The 23,700-nt window shown below is 41.9% G+C and overlaps 1 protein-coding gene across 1 annotated transcript; it reads left to right on the top strand.

The window, feature by feature from the left end:
* Positions 1–8,183: 8,183 nt before the first annotated feature.
* Positions 8,184–23,174, top strand: LOC143849729 (uncharacterized). The gene is made up of 15 exons (XM_077358893.1): positions 8,184–8,295; positions 8,959–9,080; positions 10,923–10,973; positions 11,135–11,254; positions 12,683–12,802; positions 17,438–17,579; positions 17,798–17,968; positions 18,582–18,737; positions 19,525–19,631; positions 19,797–19,887; positions 20,001–20,142; positions 21,023–21,179; positions 21,462–21,578; positions 22,611–22,737; positions 22,835–23,174. Exons 1-15 carry the CDS (start codon positions 8,254–8,256, stop codon positions 23,093–23,095), a joined length of 1,926 nt encoding a protein of 641 aa, XP_077215008.1. The 5' UTR covers positions 8,184–8,253; the 3' UTR covers positions 23,096–23,174.
* The last annotated feature ends 526 nt before the right edge of the window (positions 23,175–23,700 follow it).

The following is a 23,700-nucleotide window of genomic DNA, read 5'->3' on the forward strand; positions in this document are numbered from 1 at the left end:
TTGCGTACCTTTGGTAGGGGCTGCATTTTTTGACGAATTCCTTGGCGTCCCTAAGGACCGTGGGCCAGAAGTAGCCGTGCCTTACGATTTTCTGGGCTAGGGTCCTGCCGCCTCCATGGTCTCCGCAGATCCCTTCATGTACTTCTCGTAGCGCGTAGTCTGATTCGGAGGGTACCAGGCATCGGAGGTACGGCCATGTGTATGACCGTTTGTAGAGCCTGGGCCCGTGGACCACGTAATGGGTGGCTCTTGCGGTTAGGCGCCGGGCTTCCAGCTTATCTGCGGGTAGTATACCGTCTTTCAGGTATCGTATGATGGGGTCCATCCAGTTTGGCCCCGGTGGAATCTCCAGAACTTGTATCTCGTCGATGCTGGGGTGGGGCAGGATTTCTGTGAGCACGGTGCCGAAGTCATGGGTCTCTTCGGCGGCCATTCTTGATAATGCATCCGCTCGGTTGTTCATGTCTCGCGGCACCTGGAGGATCTCTACCTCTCCCATCCCCTGCAGTTTCTCTTTTACCTTGTGGAGGTATTTTTTCATTCTGAAGCCCTTGGCTTCGTATATTCCGTTTACTTGGTTAACGACAAGCTGTGAGTCGCTATAGACTTTCAACTTGCCCGCGCCGAGCTCCGCGGGTAGACTTAGTCCTGCTAGTAAGGCTTCGTATTCGGCCTCGTTATTGGAGGCTTTGAAATCCAACCTGAGGGCATATTCCAGTGTGAACTCTTCTGGGGGCCGTGGAGGACCACTCCCGCTCCGTGTCCTTTATTGCCGGCGGAGCCGTCAACGTGCAGGATCCAAGGGGTCTCGCTGTTCTGTTCCGAGGAGTCCTGCATCCCGTCGTCGCAGACCGTGTGCGCAGTGGGGCCCCCGCCGCTCCCCATTGTCGCTGGTTCTTCGGCCGGGGCCGTGAATTCCACTATAAAGTCAGCGAGGGCTTGAGATTTGATAGCCGGCCTCGGGCGGACTTGTATGTCGAACTCGCCCAGCTCGACGGCCCAACTTACCATCCTACCCGAGGTCTCTGGTTTTTGGAGAATCTTCCTGAGAGGCTGGTCGGTTAGCAGGACTATGGGGTGGGCCTGGAAGTAGGGGCGGAGCTTTCGAGCGGCACTGACGACTGCGAGGGCGAATTTCTCTATGTTCGAGTATCGGATTTCTGCACCGTGGAGAGTCTTGCTCACGTAGTACACAGGGTGTTCCTTTTTGTCGCTTTATTTGGCCAACACCGCGCTTACTGCCGTGGGGCTGACCGCCAGATATAAAAATAGCTCTTCCCCCGGCTCGGGTTTGGCGAGTACGGGCGGTGTCTGGAGGTATTGCTTCAGAGAGTCGAAGGCCTCTTGGCAGGCCGGGGTCCATTCGAATTCCCGTATGTTTTTTAATTGTTTGAAGAAGGGTTGGCACTTCTCTGCTGATTTGGGCATGAATCGGCCGAGGGCCGTGATCCGTCCTGCGAGCCTCTGTACTTCTACTGCTGTCGTCAGGGGTTCCATGTCTAGGATGGCCTGGATTTTTTCTGGGTTGGCCTCGATCCCTCTTTGGCTAACCATGAACCCCAAGAACTTTCTGGAAGTTACCCCAAAGGCGCATTTCGCGGGGTTCAGCTTCATTCGGGCTCGTCGTAAGGTGTCGAAAGTTTTCTGAAGGTCGGAGATGTGTCTGGCGGCTTCCAAGCTTTTTACCAACATATCGTCGACATACACCTCTACGTTCCTTCCAATTTGCGTTTGGAATAGCTTATTCACGAGCCGCTGGTAGGTGGCGCCTGCGTTTTTTAACCTGAAGGGCATGACAGTGTAGCAGTAGACGCCCTGATCGGTGATAAACACTGTTTTCGGGATGTCTGGCTCGTGCATTTTGATCTGATTGTAGCCTGAGAACACGTCTAAGAAGGTGAGAAGTTCGTGTCCGGAGGTGGCGTCGATGAGTTGGTCTATGCGCGGGAGGGGATAGGGGTCTTTTGGGCAGGCCCGGTTGAGGTCGGTGAAGTCTATACAGGCCCGCCATCCTCCGCTAGCTTTCTTGACCATCACGACGTTTGACAGCCACTCGGGATACCGGATTTCCCTGACGAATCCGGCTTGTAGCAGTTTTTCCACTTCGGCCTTTATGTGAGTTTGGCGCTCTACTGCGAAGTTCCTCTTTTTCTGCCGGACGGATTTAAGGGCGGGGTTCACATTCAACTTGTGGACGGCCATTTCCTTGGGTATCCCGGGCATGTCCTTGGCAGACCATGCGAACATGTCTTTGTTTATTCTGAGGAAGTTGATCATCTGGTCTCGCAGGGGGCCTGTTAACATGGACCTTATCCGGACTTGTCTCTCCGGCTGATCTTGGGTCAGGGGGATGGAGTCTAGCTCCTCGGCGGGCTCTCCTCTGATTGCGCGAGCCCGCTGCCGAGGGTCTTCACTGCCGATTGTGAAGTTTTCAGCTGGGGCGTTGGTTCCTCTCAGGCTTGCCGCGTAGCACTGGCGTGCTATCATTTGCTGTCCCCTGACCTCTCCTACTCCGTCCGGAGTGGGGAATTTCATCTTGAGATGGGGGGTGGAGACTACGGCTCCCAAGTCTCTGAGAGCAGGGCGCCCAATGATGGCGCTGTAGGTGAACGGTATGTCTACGACCAGGAAGGTGGTCAGGATGGTTTTCTGCAAGGGGTACGCTCCGAAAGTCACGGGCAAGTCGATCTTGCCGTCTACCTGTACGGACGCCCCGGAGAAACCGTAGATGGAGTATTCCGCGGGTCCCAGCCTTTCCCTGCCCAGTTTCATTTCTTCGAAAGTTTCGAGGTGTAGCACATTGACGGAGCTTCCTGTGTCCACCAAGATTTTTCCTATATCTAAGTTGGCGACGACTAGCCTGATGACCAGTGCATCGTCATGCGGGACTTGTAGCCCGTCGAGGTCTTTGTTGGAAAAAGTGATGATATGGTTTTCATGGGGGGGACTTGTTCGGGCCTTCTTGGAAGGTATATCCATGGAGAATACCTGTTCCGCGTATGCCCGCCGACCGGCTGTTGTCGGCCCTCCCGCCGCGGGCCCGCCTGCGATGATATTGATTTTTCCTATGATGGTAGGCGGTTGCTCGCGAGCCTGTGGCTGTTCGGGGGGCTCGCCTTTTCGGGGGCGCTGGTGGCGGCTCATGTCGTGTCTGCTGCGGGATCGGCGTCGGCTCCGTGAGTGATGCCTACTGGGGGATCGGTGTCGGCTTGTGGACCGGCGGCGGTTTGGTGACCGATGCCTACCTCTGGGTTCGTCGAGCGGGCGCTGGGCCTCGCATGGGCTTTTGTCAGGACTCCTGAGGTACTGGTTTAGGTGTCCTTCTTCGGCCAGCCTTTCCAACTGGAGGCGGAGGTGGAAGCAGTGGTCAGTTTCGTGGCCGTGGTCCCCGTGGAATTCGCAGAATTTCCTGGCGGACCTCTTCTTTGGATCTGTGGCCATTTTCTTGGGGGGGTCAGGAGACCCTGATCCCTAATAGCTGATAGAACGTGGGGGAGGGGGAACTTTAGCGGGGCGGTTCCCAGCCTTTCGAAGACGGGGATAGGGTTACGGCCTGTCTGTCTTTCATCGGTTTGTGGCCTTATGGCCCTTCGGCCGTCGCTTTTTCTCTCGTCGGGGCCGGGCCGATTCTGTTCTCGAGCGCAGGCTTCTTCTGCTCGGACGAACTTATCAGCCTTTGATTCAAGCTCCTGTAGGTCCCGCGGGGGCTTGAGGATGAGGTGCAGCTTAAGATTCGGATCGGTGGTGGCATGCTTTAGTGTGGCGACCGCTATCTGGACGTCCATGTTGGAGAGTTGGGCCAATTCGGCGTTGAACTTCAACATGAAGTCTCTTAGGGTCTCGTTTCTGCCTTGGCGGAGGGCTAGGAGGGCGTCCGCAGGATCATGGCGGAGGCGGTTGTTGGCGAACCTTGTGCTGAACTTTCGCCCGAATTCGTGGAAGGATGCGATGGAGTCGGGCTCCAATCTCATGTACCAGTCGTTGGCGGTTTTTCTTAGTAGGGATGCAAAGGCTCTGCACATGAATCCATCCGACGCGCCTCGAAGCGTCATTACTCTCTTGAAAGTCTGGAGGAACTCGAGGGGGTCTGTGCTCCCGTCGTATAGACCGAAGCGGAAGAGGTCTATGCCTGCCTCTGCGGGGGTCTTTAAGACCTCTGAGGTGAACGGGGATGCCGTTTCCCTTTCCCACTCATCGAGGATGCCGTGGGCGTAGGGTTTTTTCATTTCTAGTTTTACCTCTCGGATTTGCCTTTGCAGGTACGCTATTGGATCCAAGCTGGGCGGTTGTGCCGAGGTTGCAACTTCCTCTGCCCGAGCCAAGGGCGGTTCCCGGAGACGGGTATCTTGGACAGGGGGGTGCGGCTGTTAGTAACCTGTCTCCCGCTGCCTCGCTGGTGTCCCCCGGCTGCGTGGGGCAAGGGGCTATTTGTTGATGGGGACGGCGTTCTGCGAGTCGGCGCTCGCTTTCGCCGGGGATGTCGTTCCCCTGACTGTTCCTCGTTGCCTTCGTCGTAGGCTTCTGTCCGGTCCTGTGTCGTCCCGGGCTTTTTCGAAGCCGGAAGAGGCAAACGCTGGAGTAGTTTGTTGCGAAGTTCGTTGAACATCTCCATGGTGGGGACCATCTGCGGCGTGCTAGAGGAGGGTCGGGGTCGGTCCGAAGGCGGTGAGTTTCGCTCTTGGGAGCTTGAGGAGCTGGCTTGTGCGCGCTGGGCCTGACTCCTGGTTATTACCCCTGTTTCTGGCTGTTGGGTGTGGTTTCTCATCGCCATAAGGCGTTCAGTTACTCGACGAGTCCCACGGATGGCGCCAATATGATGGCGTCTGGATCCGGGTCTGCGATCGCGCGGTCGGTAGAGGGCCTCCGCGTGGTCTGCAATCACAAACAAAATGGGGTCAGGGGGTCCGGGGTGGGTCCCGGACGACCACTTCGACACCCAAGTCAGATCATTCGACCAGTCAATATAAAGAACAGCTAGAAAGGGAGGGGGTTTTGCCCAGGGTTACCAGGGCCGGTGCGCGGGGACATTTCTGGGTGCATAAATGAGTGAGTCGGAGGGGACTAGCAGGGAGGGCAGGATGGGACTCCTGGCCTCCTCTGTTGCCTCGCCTCTTTTTTCGGTATTGCGGGGTGGAGGATGGGTGAATTCCCTGCTTTTAGGGGCCAAAAGAAAAAAAAGGTCCCTTTCTTCTTCCTTTCCCTCTCCTTTTAAAGGGAGGTGTGCGGCCCTTTTCATCATTATGGAGGGAAAAACTTCCTTTGCGGGATTGGGCCGTCCCTCTGCCTCGCCGGCGCGCGTGGCTTTGGCGGCCATTTCCTTCCCTAATTTGTGATGATGAGGCCTGGGTGGTGAGAGGGCGACACGTGTCATGAATGCGTGGTCTTTGCCGTTTTCCAACACCCTTCTTCATGATGGTTGGGCTCTGCTCGTGCATGGATGACACGTGGCGAAATCTGGGAGCGTAGCCGTATTTGTGCCCCATCAGTTTCGTATTTTTCAAATGTGAAAGTTAAAATCCTTCTTAAAAATGTTTTAACAAACAACTCTTTTTTAAATAACGTTAAAGAGTTGTGTCTTTATGCTTTAAACGTACATTTACGTTTTCTAAAGGTTACGTTTACTGTTTTTAAAGGGTGTCTTTAACAGACACGTTTCTTCTTATAAAAACCCATGTTTACCACCGTTTTTAAAATACGCAGCTTTTTCTGTTTTGTACCACTCTTCTGCCTATGATAAAACAGTGCTTTACTTTCTCTCTGTTGTTGACAGAACCGAGTTTCTCTCTATATTTCATAGTGTTATGTTATTTTATTTCTTCTCTGTTTTATTCCATTTTCTGGGCATTCGGAGTGTTCCCTACTTGGTTCAGATCTGTCTGATCGTGCACTTCAGATAGATAGCGACGGTGCGTCGGGTTGTTGTATCATGTGGGTGATTGCGTTCGGATCTGTTGCACCAGAGGTTTTTTCTGCAGAGGCGCAAAATCACCTTAAAGAGAGCGACCTAGTTCGTGCCTCATCTCACCGCATCGAAGAGGTTTAATCTATTCATTTATTTTCTGTTTTTCCAGAAAATTCAGTAATCAGATACGCCATATTATTTATATTTGGAGGAAAAATTGACAACACATTGTCCTATTAATTTTGCAATTGTCCAAAAGGCTATTTTCAATATCTCGATCAACAATCTTAAGCTCAGATTCAAGGGCCCCTCTTTCTTGTTGTCATAGAACCAAAGTATAAAGTCGTACAGTCCTTTACTTTGCCTTTTATGTGTTAATGTTGGAGCCTTTTTTAGACATCCTAAAGCCTTCCCAACCATGGTGACGCAGCTGAAATAAGTTAATTCCTTGGAGAATTAAATTCTAGGAGTAATAATTTTGGTCGGCATTCAAGTGTTTGAATCGTGGTTAGCAAAAGTTCTAGGAGTAATAAGTTTGGACGGCATTCAAGTGTTTGAATCGTGGTTAGCAAAACATTGATTCAGTCATGAGAAGGAATTGGGAAATATCAATGGCTCCATTGAAGCTTGTGGGGAATTCCACGTTGAAGGTCAAAAAAATTTTATATTAATTTCTTTGTTTTTAATGCTGTCACTAATTAGACATACAACGTCGTTCACTGGCCGTCCCAAAAAATTATAAAAAAATGAACAGAAAAACTTTTTCATAAATCGGTATCTTTGGCCACAGTTGAAAATATTCCATAGCTAAAGTTCAATAATTAACCAGTTAACCACGGTCTAAAGAAGAATCCATCGTTAGATTCTAAAAAACAGCAACATAATACTATTAGTCACAATATCCAGTTCTTCTTGCAGTGACTATTGACGCTCCTCGACCCAATGCTCGGGCTGAGTAATTCTTAGGGTTGGTCTAATGTTAAATCGGGTTGAGCTAGGGTTGGCCTCAATCCGAGCTAGTTGTCATTCTTTTTTTGGGAAGTGATATTCGCGGATCCCCTTTGCACACTACTGGTGGGGGCAAATCTTGTCTTAAGGAAAGTGATATCACGCCTTGAAGCAACGAATTTCTGTTTTCATTACTAGGGATACTTAGCGCCAGTGCACATGGCAATCAAATCCACTCGATTTTTCTAACATCAAGTACATCAGCCCCTCTTTAATCATTGATACAATGGTGCTGGGTGTCCCTAGTAATAAAAAGTGCACAAATATCTCTTCCCTTCTTTTTTTTCTCATGGAGAAATTTAATAGGAAATTTTTTCCATGAAAAATTCATTTTTCAAAATTTTTGCTTGTTTTTAAGTAAATTGGCAAACCTACAATACCTTGGTTTCTATTTCCATGGATTTTTTTACAACTCATGCACAAGGTTTTAAATTTCGGTTTCTATAAGCGTTTCGTTCCTCACTGAAACTGAAATTTTCGGCCTAAATTCCAAAATTTCAGGCGAAATCCATGAAATCAAATAAAATAATATTTTATTCCATAGAAAATTTCAGAAAAGAATATGTAACGGAAAAAAAATCTACGTGACATCCCTTAAATTTCGGTACAAATTTTATACGGTTTCGGGTATACCCGATTTCAGTTTCGTTCTGAACCGAAACCCAAAATTTCAATCCCAGATTTCTGTCGAAATTTAAAACCTTCCTCGTGCATAGCATGGAGAGCCCATCATTGTACACTAATCTTTTGATGGGATGCGCCCGACACCTCCACTGAAACTCATGAATAGGGTGGGTCCACCATTTGACACCCATGGGCGGGCTCCACCATCTCCATCCCACACCCAAGCATATATAGGGTGGATCCCCAGCATTTTACACCATGTTTTGATGGGTGGGTCTACCGCCACATTTACTCAAACTCCATGCATCAGGTGGGGCCTACCATTTGACCATATATTTTAATGGGGGTGGGGCCCGGAATTTTAATCCCAAGCTTATAGCATGGGCCAGTAATGATAGTTCCTCTATAAGACTATAACACTGATCTTCTATAAAATTGAATCACTAATTAATAACAGATTTACTGCTCGACTTGCGACTCTTGCACGACTCTCTCCGTCCACGAAACTCGCTTTCCAGAAGGAATGCCGCTTAAGTAAGGAGAAGGTTGGCTTTGAAGCCATGAACTGAAAAAGAATATGAATAAGAGTACTTTGCCTCTAATCCAAGGTAAGATAGTAGATATACATTCCCATTACAATCCTCGTGGGTGTAAATCGGGATATTGGATTTTTCCTCTAATTGCCTAAAATCAACGATATCTCCAAGGGCAAAGGATACATGCCGCCTCTGGGGGTGCACTTGAAAGTACAAGAAAAACATGTATTAATTTCTCTTACTTTTCTCCTTCCATTTTTTTATGTTTGTTATTTTGGGTTGTTTCTTACTTAGCACATGAAGCTTTATCCAGTATTTTCCAACCCAAAAAGATGTATAATCTAGTAGTTTTTTTATTCCAACCCCAATTTCTATTTCTATTCCTCATAAAAGGGGAATTAAAATAATAATTTTAATTATGAAAATTCAATAAAATTCTCATTCCGGCGTGGGCGGAATGAGAATGTACCTATTCGGGCCGGAAACATATTCTTACATTTTTTACCCTTTAACTCTGCCCCGGTATCATTTCCACCCCTTGACTCCATTCCCTTTAGATGGAATCAAAATAGGATGCTGATTCCAGCAACTTCTGGACCTGATTTTTTCTAATAATTATGTGAGGAATGGTAGACTGAAGGGCGCCCTTGCAAAAAACTAGTTATAAGGGCGCCCCCATTGGTCCTTGTCAACAAAGTTCCTTTATTGTTCATTTAATTTTAAATTTGTTAAATCAATTAGCATGCTTTTCTATGCCATTATAAATGCACTTTCTTGAAATGGACAAATGGGGAGCCCTTGTAATTGGTTTTTGCAACGGTGCCCTTCAGTCTATCATTCCATTAATTATATTCATGGTTTGATGATCCTTCCAACATTGATTTGCAGGTGGTGATCGATAATGGCATCCTTCAAATGACGTTGTCGAATCCAGAGGGAATTGTTACTGGAATTCAATATAATGGCATTGATAATTTACTCGAAGTTCTTAATGAAGAGGTTAATAGAGGGTATGTAGTTGAGAAATTAGATGAAAGGCCGTATAAACACGTAAAGGTAGTACCATAAAGGGACCATCCTTGAGATTTGATACAGCAGCAGCTCCTCAAAAAGTGAGCTGCTATTGGATCAAATATTAATGATGGGATGCTGAGTGTGTGTTCATAAGGCCTTCCATCACATAAATTCTCGTATTTTCAATTGCTATTTTGTTTATTTTATTTAGGGATAATTACATTTACACCCCCTCTAGTTTCTGACACATCCACTTCCACGCCTATAGTTTAAAAAGTGACAAATACACCCCTGTAGTTTCAATTTGTTTAAGGTTTGCCCCCTCAGCTGAAGGTTCGTCCATAGATTGAAGGGTTAGGATGATCCGATGGAGCTGATTTTTTTGGGCACACCCTATCTATGTCAGGACCCATCAAATGAACGCTTTGGATCATCTAAATAATGTGGGCCCATACCCGAATCCAAAGCGTTTGGTAGTGTTTGGATTCGGGTATGGGCCCACATTATTTGGATGATCTAAAGCGTTCATTTGATGGGTCCTGACATAGTTAGGGTGTGCCCAAAAAATCAGCTCCATCGGATCATCCTAACCCTTCAATCTATGGACGAACCTTCAACTGAGGGGGCAAACCTTAAACAAATTGAAACTACAAGGTGTATTTGTCACTTTTTAAACTATAGGGGTGGAAGTGGATGTGTCAGAAACTAGAGGGGGTGTAAATGTAATTATCCCTTTTATTTATTCGCTTTACATATGGTGATATTTTTACAATAAATTTAAATTAATCACTTGTTACCTTATAAAATAGCGAAAATATCATTAGTCATTATTAAATTAAAGTAATTCAAGTGTTTACTTGATATCAACACCACTTCTAGTTTGAGATCATTGTATTTAGTTTACATAAACATGGTTTAATTATTATCATCAATCTTATTATTACTCTTGATTTACCAAAATAAAAACTTGGATGAAGATTTAATGAATCTAATCTTACGGATATTATGCAATGTGTAACCGTTGCATCCCCTCATTACCATTAATTAAGGTTCATAGCCGACCCATCTGCTTGTGGGCCCCGTGGCTCCTTAGAGCATACACTTGTAGCAAATGATATTTTCACCCCCTTTCCCAGAGTTTCAAGCCCATTTTTGTCTCTTTCAGAGCCAAAATAATATCTTCACTCCTTTTCGCAACATTTCTATCCCTTTTGTTTGTCTTTCCTAAAAGGGATAAACAAACAAAAAAGGTGGAAATATAATGCTGGAAAAAGGGGGTTGAAAATACTAGGGCAGAGGGAATGTGATGGAACGGTAAATGAGTAGAGATTGGAAATTCACCTATGCAAAAAGATTTTAAAATATAAAAGATTAAATAACTCTTATCTCCAACAGCTTAAGCTTTTGGAGTAATTAGTTGTTTAGCATGGTATCAGAGCAAAGGTCCTGAGGTCAAAACTCCTTGATATTAAAAGTCCAAATGTGCAACATGTAGGCCGGCCAAACCCCAAAAAAATAAGGGCCCATGTGAGGGGTGTGTTAAAGTATAAAAGATTAAATAACGTCATCTCCAACATCTTAAGCTTTTGGAACAAATGGTTGTTTAACAAAGTACTCTATTGAAAGACAAAAGCTAATTAAGTTAAACAATGGATACTAAGCACTGCGCATATGACAAGTATAGTACCGTGGCTAACACAAGCATTCATTATTTGTTATGTGAAATATTTTTAATGATGAAATTTTATTGACAAGAGAAAGCAAGGAACCCCTCAAATGAGCTGGTCAAGGCCACATTAAAAGAAATTTATGCTTTCATTAAATTAATCTAAATACAGGTACTGGGATCTTGTTTGGAGCGAGCCAGCAGGTCCGGGAATATTTGATGTGTAAGTTCTATAATTTTACATGACACGGGTCTTCGTTGTGCCATGCATGTGTGCAAGCATGCACGTTGCGCTTGTGTGCACACTTGCAAGCATATATCTTTTTATAACGATGGTAAATGTTTAATTGTTAGAACATGATAAAACAATCTCATGTTTTGCAGGATAAAGGGGACAAGTTTTAAGGTTATAGTAGAAGATGAAAATCAGGTGGAGGTTTCCTTTACAAGAACATGGGATCCCTCCCTGAAAAGCACCCTCATTCCCTTAAATATAGACAAGAGGTGCTCACATAACTTATCATCTCATCTCATCATTGTGAAATGAATATCAGCTCCCCAAAATATCATTGCCATAGGATGATCCTAACCTTCCAATGTGTAGGATGGCATATTATGGAAATCTCTACAGATTGGAGAGTTAGGATCATTATGGCATAGATTTTTTGGGCACAAATACAATCTATTTAAGTTGGGGCCCAACAAATGGATAGTTTGATCTCCAAACAAGGTGGGCCCCACTGTATTTCTTTAAAAATAGGGAAAAATACACTTAGACCCCCTGTGTTTTCTGACACATTCAACTTAACCCCTAAAGTTTAAAAAGTTACAAGTAGACCCATGTGGTTTCAAAACGTGACAAGCACACCCCCTCCGTCAACTGTCCGTCAGTTTAACCTGACGGAAAGACTAAAACTAACCATGGTTAATATTTTGAGGACAGAAATACCCGCATTTGCATAGGGATTAGGGTTACGCCATTTCCCACCACCGTTGTCGCCCCTCCTGCCAGCACCTTCGTCACCACCTTTGGCCACCGCCTTCATCGCCATCTCCGGCCACCGCCGTCGCCTCCACCACAGACAATCGAATCCCACCCCATGGCTACATCAAACCCACATTTCAAGGAAAAAACCTCGATAAAAACAAAAAATAAAGCCCTAAAACGTTAGGGTTTTTGTGCAAATCATTATAATGATGTAATTGAAGACAAATAAAACTCCTAAATGGAGGGTTTTTGTTGATAAATCAACAAGGGTTTGAATCAAACCCCAATTTTTAGTTTTCAAGTATGAAAACCCTAATTTTCAGTTGAGGAAGACGAGAGCATTTTGGTCTTTTCCCTCACGCTGTCAGCTCCGTCCAGTTAAAAAAACCTAATGAAACCACAAGGGCTCTACTTGTAACTTTTTAAACTTTAGGAGTTAAGTTGAATGTGTCAGAAACCACAGGGGGTCTAAGTGTATTTTTCCCTTAAAACTACAGTGTAGCTACGCGCGGTCATCATATAAAAACTCCTAATAATGTTACTGGGAAGTGATATTTATGCCCTTTTTATCACCAGGGACACCCAACGCCAGTGTACGTGGCAATCAAATCCACTGGATTCTTCTGACATCAAGTACATTAGTCATCCTTTAGTCTAGATACACTGGCGCTGGATGTCCCTAGTAATCAATAGGGTCGTAAATATCACTTCCCATGTTACTTCTTTGTTTATACTGCATATTTTCTAGTTAGCTGTTGAAGGGTTCATTTAATTTCCAAAAAATCATCAACATCTAGTGAATATTTATTACCATGAAGGGTGTCAATTATGGAAATGAGGGACTATGGATACCATTCCCTTTAATTTGAATTCAAAGATTTTATTATTAAATTTGAGGAGTGAAAGTTTTTTTTTTTGTTAAACAAGAGCAATGAAACTTGCAGGTTTGTGATGCTTCGTGGCTGCTGTGGCTTCTATTCCTATGCTATTTACGAACACTTGGAAGGATGGCCTGATTTCAACCTATCTGAAACAAGGATTGCATTCAAGCTTAGAAAAGACAAGTAAATGTCCACAACTCTCTCACTATGTAGAAACATTTGACTTCAAAACTAATATCTTAATCTGCCATAAACAATAAACAAGTAGAATTTAGAAGAAACCCTCAAATGGCATTATTGTCTAGAGATATATGTTGCAGTATACGTGATTAAATAACACCAAGTCTATCAGCTTAAGTTTTAGAGTAATTGGTTGTTTCACATGGTATCAGAGCTATTGCCTTAGGTCGTGGTTTGAAAACACAACAACTCCCTGATATTAAAATTCTGTTGGAGATATGGAAGACATATTGTCATGGCAATTGCAGACATATTGTCACAATAAATTGTTGTGGCGCCTTTTACTTCTTGATGTATATCTGAAAGGATTCTTCTCAGCCAAACTGCTTCGCATGCGGCATCAGTGGCAGCGATGTAGTCGGCCCCTGCTGAAGAGATTGCGATTGTTTTTTGCTTCTTAGAGGACCACGAAATTGGTTTTGATCCGATGCAGAATACATAGCCAGATGTGCTCTTCCGTTCATCAATGGATTCTGCCCAGTCATTGTCTGTGTATCCAATTAGTCCACCATTTTCTTCAGTCATGTATTTGATGCCAAGACTTTCTGTTCCCTGTAGATACCGTAGTATCGTCTTTGCTGCAGTATAATGAATTTTGCTTGGTTCACTCATGAACCTGGAAATGAGACTTACTGAGTAGACAATGTCCGGCCTTGTATTTGTAAGATATATCAAAGAGCCAACTAAGCTTTGATAGAGTGATGCGTCAACTTTTTCTGCTCCATCATTCATAGAGAGTTTCTCGTTCGCCGCCATCGGTGTGCTTACAGGCTTGCTCTTTGACATATTGAACCTTCTCAAGAGATTGTCAACATATTTTTCTTGAGAGGAGAATATTTCTCCTGGAGACTGCTTGACTTGAATACCAAGAAAGTATCTCATTAAGCCCAGATCTGTCATCTCATATTCTTTCATCATGGCCTTTTTGAAATCTTCCATCATCAATGGATTAGTGCTTGTATAAATCAAATCATCTACATAAAGGCAGACGATGAGAAAATCTTGCATACCTCCCTTCTTGACATATAATGATGGCTCGCTTGGGCTTCTTTGAAATCCATTTTGATGGAAGTATCTGTCAATCTTACTATTCCAGGCTCGAGGTGCCTGTTTAAGGCCATACAAGGCCTTTTGCAAGCGATAGACCATATTTTCTTTTCCTTTTACCTCATAGCCTTTAGGCTGTTCCACATAAACTTCTTCTTCCAATTCTCCATTTAAGAAGGCTGACTTTACATCGAGCTGGAACACCTGCAATTTTAACTGAGCTGCTAAAGCCAAGATTGTTCTTATAGTCTCCATTCGAGCAACTAGGGCGAATGTTTCATTGAAGTCGACTCCTGGCTGTTGTGAGTAGCCTTTCGCTACTAAACGAGCCTTGTGTTTCTGAATTGTGCCATCTCCATTGTACTTTGTTTTGTAGATCCACTTTAGGACGACTACGTCCTTTTGCTTAGGCCGGTGCACAAGTTCCCATGTGTGATTCTTCTCAATGGTAGCCATTTCTTCATCCATGGCTTTCTTCCAGACTTCTTCTCTACTTGCTTCTTCATAACTCTGTGGCTCACATGAAAAGAAGGCAACATCACATGAGTCCTAAATATCTCTTAAAGCTCGTACCTTTCTTGGTGGCAATTCAGAGTCTGAATTTTCAGGAGAATCATAAGTTGGACTTGAAGAACTTGTGCTTGGCTGAGATCTGGCTTCCCCTTGATCTGGTTCTGCATGAAATTCAAGTGGTTTTGCTTCATTGGAAGCTTTATCTTCCCATTGCCAAGATCCCATCTCGTCAAAGTGGACATCTCTAGAGATCACCAATTCGCTGGTTTTTGGATTGAAGAGCCGATATGCTTTAGACTCTTCACTATAGCCAACGAAGATAAGCTTTTCACCTTTTTTCTCAAAATTTTCTCTTTTCTGTGAGGGAATAAGAGAATAGGCAAGACACTCGAAAACCTTGAAGAAACTTACATGCGGTCTTTGTCTGTACCAAGCTTCATATGGTGTCATGTTCAGAACAGCCTTTGTGGGAGACCGATTAAGTATATAGACTGTCGTGTTCACTGCTTCTGCCCAGAATGTGTTTGGAAGGTCTTTTCCTTCCAGTATGCTGCACGCCATCTCCACAATAATGCGATTTTTTCGTTCTGCTACGCCATTTTGTTGAGGACTATAATGCGCTGTCAGTTGTCTCTTTATTCCCTTTTCCTTGTAGTAATTTGAAAATTGTTGAGAAATGAACTCTCCACCACGATCTGTCCTGAGTATTTTTATTTGATGCCCGCTTTCTTTTTCTGCATAAGCTTTGAATTGAAGGAAGACAGTGAAGGCTTCTGACTTTTGTTCCAGAAAATGGACCCACATCATTCTGCTGAAATCATCAACAAAGAAAATAAAATATCTCTTATTTTGAAATGATAGTGTTCTGGTTGGTCCACAAATATCATCATGTACTAACTCTAGTGTAGCTTGAGCTCTCCATGCTGATTTAGGGAATGGCAGTCTATGGATTTTTCCATAAATGCATCCATCACAGATTTTTTCTTCTTTTTCAATAGGAGGTAGGCCAGTCACCATATTTTGCTTCTTCAATAATCTTAGCCCTTTGTAGTTTAAATGACCATATCTTAAATGCCATAAAAATTCACTGCTTATATCAACTTTCAGGGCAAAAGATTCTTCTAGTGGCATAACAAGAAGGAAAACTTTGTTTGAAGCCATTTTTACCATTGACACTAGATTAATGTTCCTATCTGTGATCTTGCATTTATTGTCGTCAAAATTTACTGAGTATCCTTTGAGTATTAACTGTCCAACACTCACTAAATTTTGAGTTAATCCAGGAACATATAACACATCCTGAATGAGTTTAGTGTTACCTCCCTTTGTCGGTACGGCTATGACTCCCTTTCCTTCAACTTTTTGTGACTTTCCATCTCCGAGCTTTACTTGAGAAGTGACTTGGTCATCTAGCTTGACAAGCACTCTCGATTCCCTGTCATGTGGTTGCTGCATCCACTATCCAAGTACCACACGTTAGGGATTTTGCATTTAGTGCATTTAAACCGACAATCTTTGGATTCATGTCCAGACCTCTTGCAGATGAAACATTGGGAGTCAGATTCTGAGAATCATTCCTTCCAGCGCCCTCCATTGGTCACATTCTGATTTGCGAGAAGGCAAGGAATGGCAATGACTTGATTACCGGCACGGAATATGTTTACCACTGAAACCCTCCTGCGTACACACATTTTTCTGGTCCATCTCATTCTCCATAAAAAAAAAAAGCGATTCTATTTCCTGAAGTAGCTATCTATCCCCCAGTGCATGCAATAATCAATGTGGGGGCCAATCCAAAAGAGGGGCCACAAGTGAACATGATTAAATAACACCAACTCTAACAGCATTGGAGTAATTGGTTCTTTCACAATGTAGATTATGATATGGATTCTTCTTAGTTAGTGAAGTACCCAAGTGGCCATCGGATTCTAATAATTTCAGGTCCATGGGACACTTCTGTATTTCTTTAATCTATAGTTATTCTATATACTACTACTTCTGTTTAACAACAAAGTAGGTTACGGCAAGAGATTTTGGCGTGAGTTTCTCTTGTGGGTGGGGGCTTGAAGTGTGTTGGCTACTTCAAGGAAAAGGAGAGTTAGAGAAAGAGAAAAGAGGGAGGAGAGAAAAAGACAGGCGAAAGAAGAGGGTTTCTTCTTGTGTTTTCTCTTGGCATTTTCTCGAGTATTCTCTTGTGGGTTTTTTCTTGGATTTCTCTCAGCGTACGGTCTTGGGTTTGAGAAGCAAGGAAAGGGTTGCGGGTTTGTGAGTTTGTGATTAATCCATTGTAATCCTTGTATATTGTTTTCTCATAGTGGAAGATCGTGTTTCTCGACCGTGGAGTAGGCTTGGCCGAACCACGTAAAATCTTGGTGTTCATCTCGTGGCTTGTTTGTTTAGTTTATCTTTCCCGTTTAATTTGTGGATGATCGGATTGGATTGCCCGGCGTATTTTCTCAACAGGAATTATGCGGAAAGGCACTTGGCGGCTGACTTTTTCATGAGAGAACAGCCACACAGGGTCACATTTGAGCCGATTATTATTCATTTAATTCATCTGAGCTCCTGCAAAAAGTCAGCTGCGAAGTGCCTTCCCGCAAAATTCTCTAGCAAATCCCAATTTACAATTATTACATGTTTTGCATTTTATATATCCTAATATAAAGTTTTTTATATGGAAAAATAATATTTGATTTACTTAACCTATCAAAATTTCTTATATATAAGTATATTATCATGTAAAAGAATTAAAATTAGTATAATCTATGAATCACAATTAAACTTTAATCCGACTCTCTATACCTGTGTTTCCATCACTCATTTCCGTGCCCTTGCATCGTAGGATGTAGACCCTTCATCTTGTGTGCTAAATGAAGAGAGGCCAGAATGCCAGATCATATGATCCAAATTATCTTTTTTTTTTTTCAATTCACAGTGGACAATTTTTACCAATGCACCCATCTTATACGATAGATAAAATACAGTTATTATGAGTTTACTATATTTTGGAATTTGTAGGTTTCACTACATGGCAGTAACAGATAATAGACAAAGGGTGATGCCAATGCCGGATGATCGACTGCCCGGACGTTGTCAGCCGCTAGCCTACCCAGAAGCAGTTCTCTTGACAAATCCAATCAATCCCGATCTCAAAGGAGAGGTAAGAAAAAATAGTTTGAAAAAGAACTCGCTCAAGGTAAAACCGAGTCGACTTGGGTGAGTAATTGATTGGAGTGCCCCAATTTTTATTAACTCAGACAAGTCAATGGAGTTTTTGATGGACTGCATAAAGCGAAAACTGAATTGATTCATGTATTTCAATGTGGAGAAAGGCTTTCACTTCGAAATTTTCATATGATGTAATATTATTATGGGCAGGTGGATGACAAGTACCAGTATTCGATTGAGAACAAAGATAACAAGGTCCACGGCTGGATATGCTTTGATCCTCCGGTCGGATTCTGGCAAATCACGCCGAGTGATGAGTTCCGGTCAGGAGGCCCAGTCAAGCAGAACCTCACCTCCCACGTGGGTCCCACCACGCTCGCTGTAAAGTCCTAATCTCCCTCATTCGAGTCCTGTTGCAAAAGCTTCACATTTCTCACCTTTGATGGTGCTTGGGATAATAACATTAGCCTTTTTATTAATAGAGAGATTAGACTTTATAAGAATTTTGAACATTTTTTCCTTTACTGAATATTTGTTTTGAGTGACTATGCCAGTCTATATCCATCTCTAAAGCATGCCCTTGATAATGGCAAATTCAGTTCTCAAATCAATTCATATAATTAAATTAATTCTTCGGGTTAAGGTCACCAATTCAACACCGCTGAATAATCTCACAGAACAAATCAACTCAATCTGTACTAATTAATGAATATGAATTACGGTTCAAACCTGAGCCAGATCCCACTACAAACACTTTCGGCCCATCACCTTCTATAATGACAAACTGGAGTCCAATTCCCATCACCATCTAGTTAATCCATTTTTTGTAAAAAATAGTATCAAACTTTTGCAATCTGGGTGTTCTATAGGAGATTAATTACCTTTAATGCAGCAAGAATGATGTTATATAGAACTTTGCCAGACAAACATGTAATACTTGTTTGTTTCACAGTAATAATTACTAATTCTTTACTAGCTGATATGTCGTATACAGATGTTTCTCAGTGCTCACTACTCTGGGGAGGATCTGGTGCCGAAATTCCGAAACGGTGAGCAATGGAAAAAGGTTTTCGGACCCGTTCTTATCTATCTAAATTCTGTTTGGACAGATGAAGATCCACTTCTACTTTGGGAAGATGCAAAAATGCAGGTCCTACTTCACCATAAGCTGTTAAACGAGAATTCTTTCTGTAGCTTCTTAGATCACTTGAAATTTTCATTTATGTAATCTCTTCTGGTCTTCCTATGTTGTTAACCTTTTAGAAATTGTATAGAGACAAATCTGTTAGTAGTTCTCATTGAACCTGCAATAATACAACATAAGTACAAAAGAGTATAGCCATAAGGAATTTATATATTCAGAGGATTTCTATATGATTGTTCCTGTGAAACTACCAATTACTCTAAAAGCTTAAGCTTTTAGAGATAGCATTATTTAATCTTTTATACTTACATCACCTCACATGTGGCCCCTCGTTTTTAGGGTTCGCCTACGCATGACACATTTGTCCTCTTTTCCCATTACATGTAGATTTTTAATATCAAGGAGTTTTGAACCCAGACAAATTGCTCGGATACCATGTGAAACAACCAATTGCTCTAAAAGCTTAGGTTGTTGGAGTGATTGGTCGTTTCATATGGTAATTGTATCAGAGCAGAGGTCCTAGGTTCAAGCCTCTTCGATATTAAAAATCCACATGTAATGGCCAAACCAAAAGAGGGGCCACATTTGCCATGTGCAGGCCAACCCTAAAAAGGGGGGCCACACGTGAGGGGGAGTGTTAAAGTATGAAGAATTAAATAGCGCCTTCTCCAACGGCTTAGAGCGTTTGGAGTAATTGGTTGTTCCACAGTTCCCCATACAACATGGACGGACAGTATAGGTTCACTTAGATGTGTGGAATGCTCACTTTTCTTTTTATTTTTCTAAAATATAGATGATGGTCGAAGTCGAAAGTTGGCCGTATAGTTTTCCAGCTTCAGAGGACTTCCCTAGTTCAGAAGAACGGGGTTATGTTAGTGGTAGATTGCTTGTCAAAGATCGGTATGGGTTTTTATGTAAACTTGTATCTTTGTACTGTTCCATGAAATCTAATTACACAAACTAATATCTTTTATTTCCGCTTCTTCAAATTTTTTGTTGCCCATTTGGTTTTTTGAACAAACATATGATCCGTACCGACATAAATTACCTTCTTCCTTTTTGTAGATTCATTGATGAAAGTTATATATCAGCAGATGCTGCTTATGTGGGCTTGGCTTTACCAGGAGAGGTTGGATCATGGCAAAGAGAATGCAAGGTAAATAAGGAAATCACAAAAGGTTTTTATTTTGTATAAGTTTGAATTTTAAGCTTGAGATACATGTTTAACTAAACTACTTAGAAGTAACTTGCTTGGTATTCTCTTCACAGGGCTACCAGTTCTGGACTAGAGCTGACCCTGATGGATTTTTCTCTATTAGCGACATCCGAACTGGAGACTATAATATTTATGCATGGGTGCCTGGGTTTATTGGAGATTACAAATATGATGTAACTATTACCATCACTTCAGGTTAGCATCATATTTAATTGCATGGTATTCTAGAAGAACCAGATGCGAAACATCTTTTCTCTACCTTAAATTTATTCTAATGCAATGCTAATAATTTCACATGTGAAATGTGTGATGTGGATAATCAGTCTTCGGATGTAGATGAAATGAACTACATGAAACTATGAACATTTTGATTCCTTCATTCATGAATCTTTCCAAAATTGTAGCACATACAAACATATCTTTAATTTAGAGGAAAGTAGAAATTATATTGCAAGAATCAACCACAGTTTACACGAACTACTAGATTAATTGCTGAGTAGGGCTAGCTCTAATTCATAAAGGGGTAGTTTTGTTAACGGGAATGGAATGAAACTCGATCCATGTTCCTGCTTCTCCTCTGGTTTCACTACGAAAGTGGGAAAATTAATTCTGATCAACCCTACTTCCTTCTTATTTGCAATTTTTTTGTGAGTCACTCCAAATATCAACTGGAATGAAACTCAGTACTTGTTATTGGAGAGTGAGCAGGAATTGATGGTGAAACATACTCTCCCTTTCTTGTGTGCAAACCAAACAGCCCCACAGGGAGACAATGTTGAGAAGGGTAACCCTTACTCCTAAGAATGAGAATATTAACACCAACATTAGTAATTTCGTCTACAGATTTTGAAAATCATCCATAATTGCCATTCTAAACTTTGGAGACAATAAATGTCCACCTCAAGAAACTGTAACTGTAACACGCCGCCTGTCCACCAAATCAATTTTGGTCTTTGTTTTTAGTTAAATTGTTGATGGTTGATTTACCCAATGAATTATTTTGATAACAAAAAGAAAAAAAAAGATAAATATATCTGAAGTCTTCTGTTATACAACTCAGAGTGTTGTTAAACAGGATGTGATATTGATTTGGGTGATCTTGTATATGAACCTCCAAGAGTTGGCCCAACCTTGTGGGAGATAGGTGTTCCTGACCGTTCTGCGGCCGAGTTCTACATTCCTGATCCTAATCCTATGTATATAAACAAACTTTATATCAATCATCCTGAAAGGTCAGTTCTCATCCTCTCTATCAACTCATTGATTCTTTATTCTCTTGCTCCTAACTTTACACATATCTATATAGAATATGGCAATGACAGCAGAACATGTAGTTATGATCTGAAGCTCATTTTCATATATGTAAATGAGACCAAACTGATCAATATCCGATTAGTATGCAATGATTGTATATAGCATTCAAGTTATTTCCTTGCTTGTCGTGGGTCACAGACAATTTCTTTCATGGGGGTATGATTCCATTGAAGTTATAAACCTTGAACTTCTCTTGACAGATTTAGGCAATACGGTTTGTGGGAGAGATATGCCGATCTATATCCCGATGGAAATCTTGTCTATACAGTTGGTGTCAGTGATTTTCGAAATGATTGGTTCTTCGCACAAGTTACCAGGTTTGATTTCTTCAACTTGGATTTTTCGATAGGTTCATTTACGTTTGCATTTCATCTTCTTTTCGTCTCTTTTTAGACATTTATATTTACTATGTGTTGCTATGAAAATGAAAATGTTCGCCTGTTCCTCATCATCGTATGTTACTAGATGATACCTTCTCTACCTTATCCAAAACTCATCTCATCATGAGGAAAATACTAAAAAGTTCAAAAAAACTTGTTTTCCTTTTCTCCTTATTATTCACTTAAATTTGGATTGTGCAATTAAAATTGATCTTACTTAATGGAGATCTAAATAGATGGAGAGGTAGCTCTTAAAGAACTTGCCATAGGGAGACTGATTTTCTCAATATATGTTTTTACTTTCTACATAATCAGTAAAAATCACAGTAAGATGATCGTCTGAGTATCATATTTTCTGTGATTATTTTTATCCATTTTCACAAATTACCATTCATTCTGTATATTTGTCCTCTCCTCAAACATGAAAGATTGAAAGGAGGTAGAAAATATGGCTGTTTTTTCCTTTTATCATGTCAAAGATACTTCCATACAAAACAGAACATTATGTTTCATCTATAGGCAAGCTTTGCTGCTATTTGTTTATTCGGAATTCTCCAAAACCAAATCTATTCCCTCTGAAATTTAAAATTATTTCAGCATGAAAAAAAATGTGCAATAAATCTGTTCACCCCTTGGTATGGTAGGATGAAGCTCCATGGGAGAGGGAGATCACCCTTCGAATTAGACTGAATTTATAGCATCTCAGTTTTAGCGAAGACAGTTCCAATATACTTTGCCTTCTCAAAATCTAGCTGAAATACTTAAATTATCCATTTATATGAGTGTAGTTGCATGTCACATTCTCATTTTTTTTCATGCATATATTTCTTTCTTTGGCTAATGTATGTTCTTACAAACACCATCACATGACTTCCTAAAATGTTAGCCATGGATGAGTGTAGTTCCATGCCACATTTTCATTTCTTCATGACTTCCTAACATGTTAGCCATGACTGTTCTTGATTGCAGGAAGAAAGAAAATAACACATACGAAGCAACAACATGGCAGATAAAGTTCAATCTCGGAAGTATCAATAAAAATGGAAGCTATAAACTGCGGTTGGCAATTGCAATGGCAAGCGTTTCCGAATTGCAAGTATGGAAAAAAATATAACTACAAACTTAATCTTTAGTTTATTTATTATAGCATTCTAGTTTATATTCAACTAATATAATTTCTGTTTTCGGTGTAGGTTCGGTTCAACGACTCGAAGGTTAATCCACCTCATTTTTCAACTGGGCTAATAGGCAAGGACAACGCGATCGCTAGACATGGAATTCATGGATTGTACTGGTTGTTTAGTGTTGATGTACAGATCACTTGGCTTGTGGAAGGAGACAATACAATTTTTCTCACTCAGCCGAGAAGTGTAAGTCCCTTCCAAGGGATTATGTATGATTATATTCGCTTAGAAGGGCCATCATCTGATTCTAATCCAAATAAGAAATATTGATTTTTGTATCCACGAAAACAATGTCATATAAGAATCCAGAATAATGTGAGGAATTTGTTGGAGATTGATACTGTTACAACTTGAAGGTCTGATTTTTTCGCGACTAATTTTAGCAGAAACTATGGAAAGATGGTGGTGGGGGTAATGATCATTGGAAATGGATAAGGAATGATCCAATATCGCACATCCACATCAATGACGACATGGCACACTTCTATTGGTGGATCCCTTTTATTATTAATCCAACATGTCCTTGCTTATCAGTGGCTTCTGCCTTATGGAAGGCTTAATAAATCTTTAAATATTAATTTCTTTACTATCTTCTCGGAAAAGATAAAATTAGACATTTCTCAATTCTATGCCATATGTGACATATTGAGGATCAGAAAGTAGGCTGACATCAACTTATGATGGGCCATTTCATGGTGTGGAGTGTTGGTGGATTCATTGGAGCCCATACTTACAACACTCAAAGTGATCAGATGCTCTTGTTGTGTAAAACAGCCAAAGTATGGAAGATGCTAACGATTTGGAGAGTTTGATGCATACTTCTTTGTGTTGTAGTATCCATTATACAATAGCAACTAGTGAGACACCCTGTTCGA

The sequence above is a fragment of the Tasmannia lanceolata genome, unplaced genomic scaffold (genome assembly GCF_043159265.1).
Source record: "Tasmannia lanceolata isolate RefF3 unplaced genomic scaffold, GAP_Taslan_0.1 ptg000018l, whole genome shotgun sequence".
Taxonomy (NCBI): Eukaryota; Viridiplantae; Streptophyta; class Magnoliopsida; order Canellales; family Winteraceae; genus Tasmannia; species Tasmannia lanceolata.

Coding starts and splice junctions, on each gene's coding strand:
- LOC143849729 (XM_077358893.1), top strand. CDS start 8,254: ATGCCGCCTCTGGGGGTGCACTTGAAAGTACAAGAAAAACAT. Junction 9,081..10,922: donor AATGAAGAGGTTAATAGAGG/GTATGTAGTTGA, acceptor ATCTAAATACAG/GTACTGGGATCTTGTTTGGA. Junction 22,738..22,834: donor CAAGCGTTTCCGAATTGCAA/GTATGGAAAAAA, acceptor TTTTCGGTGTAG/GTTCGGTTCAACGACTCGAA.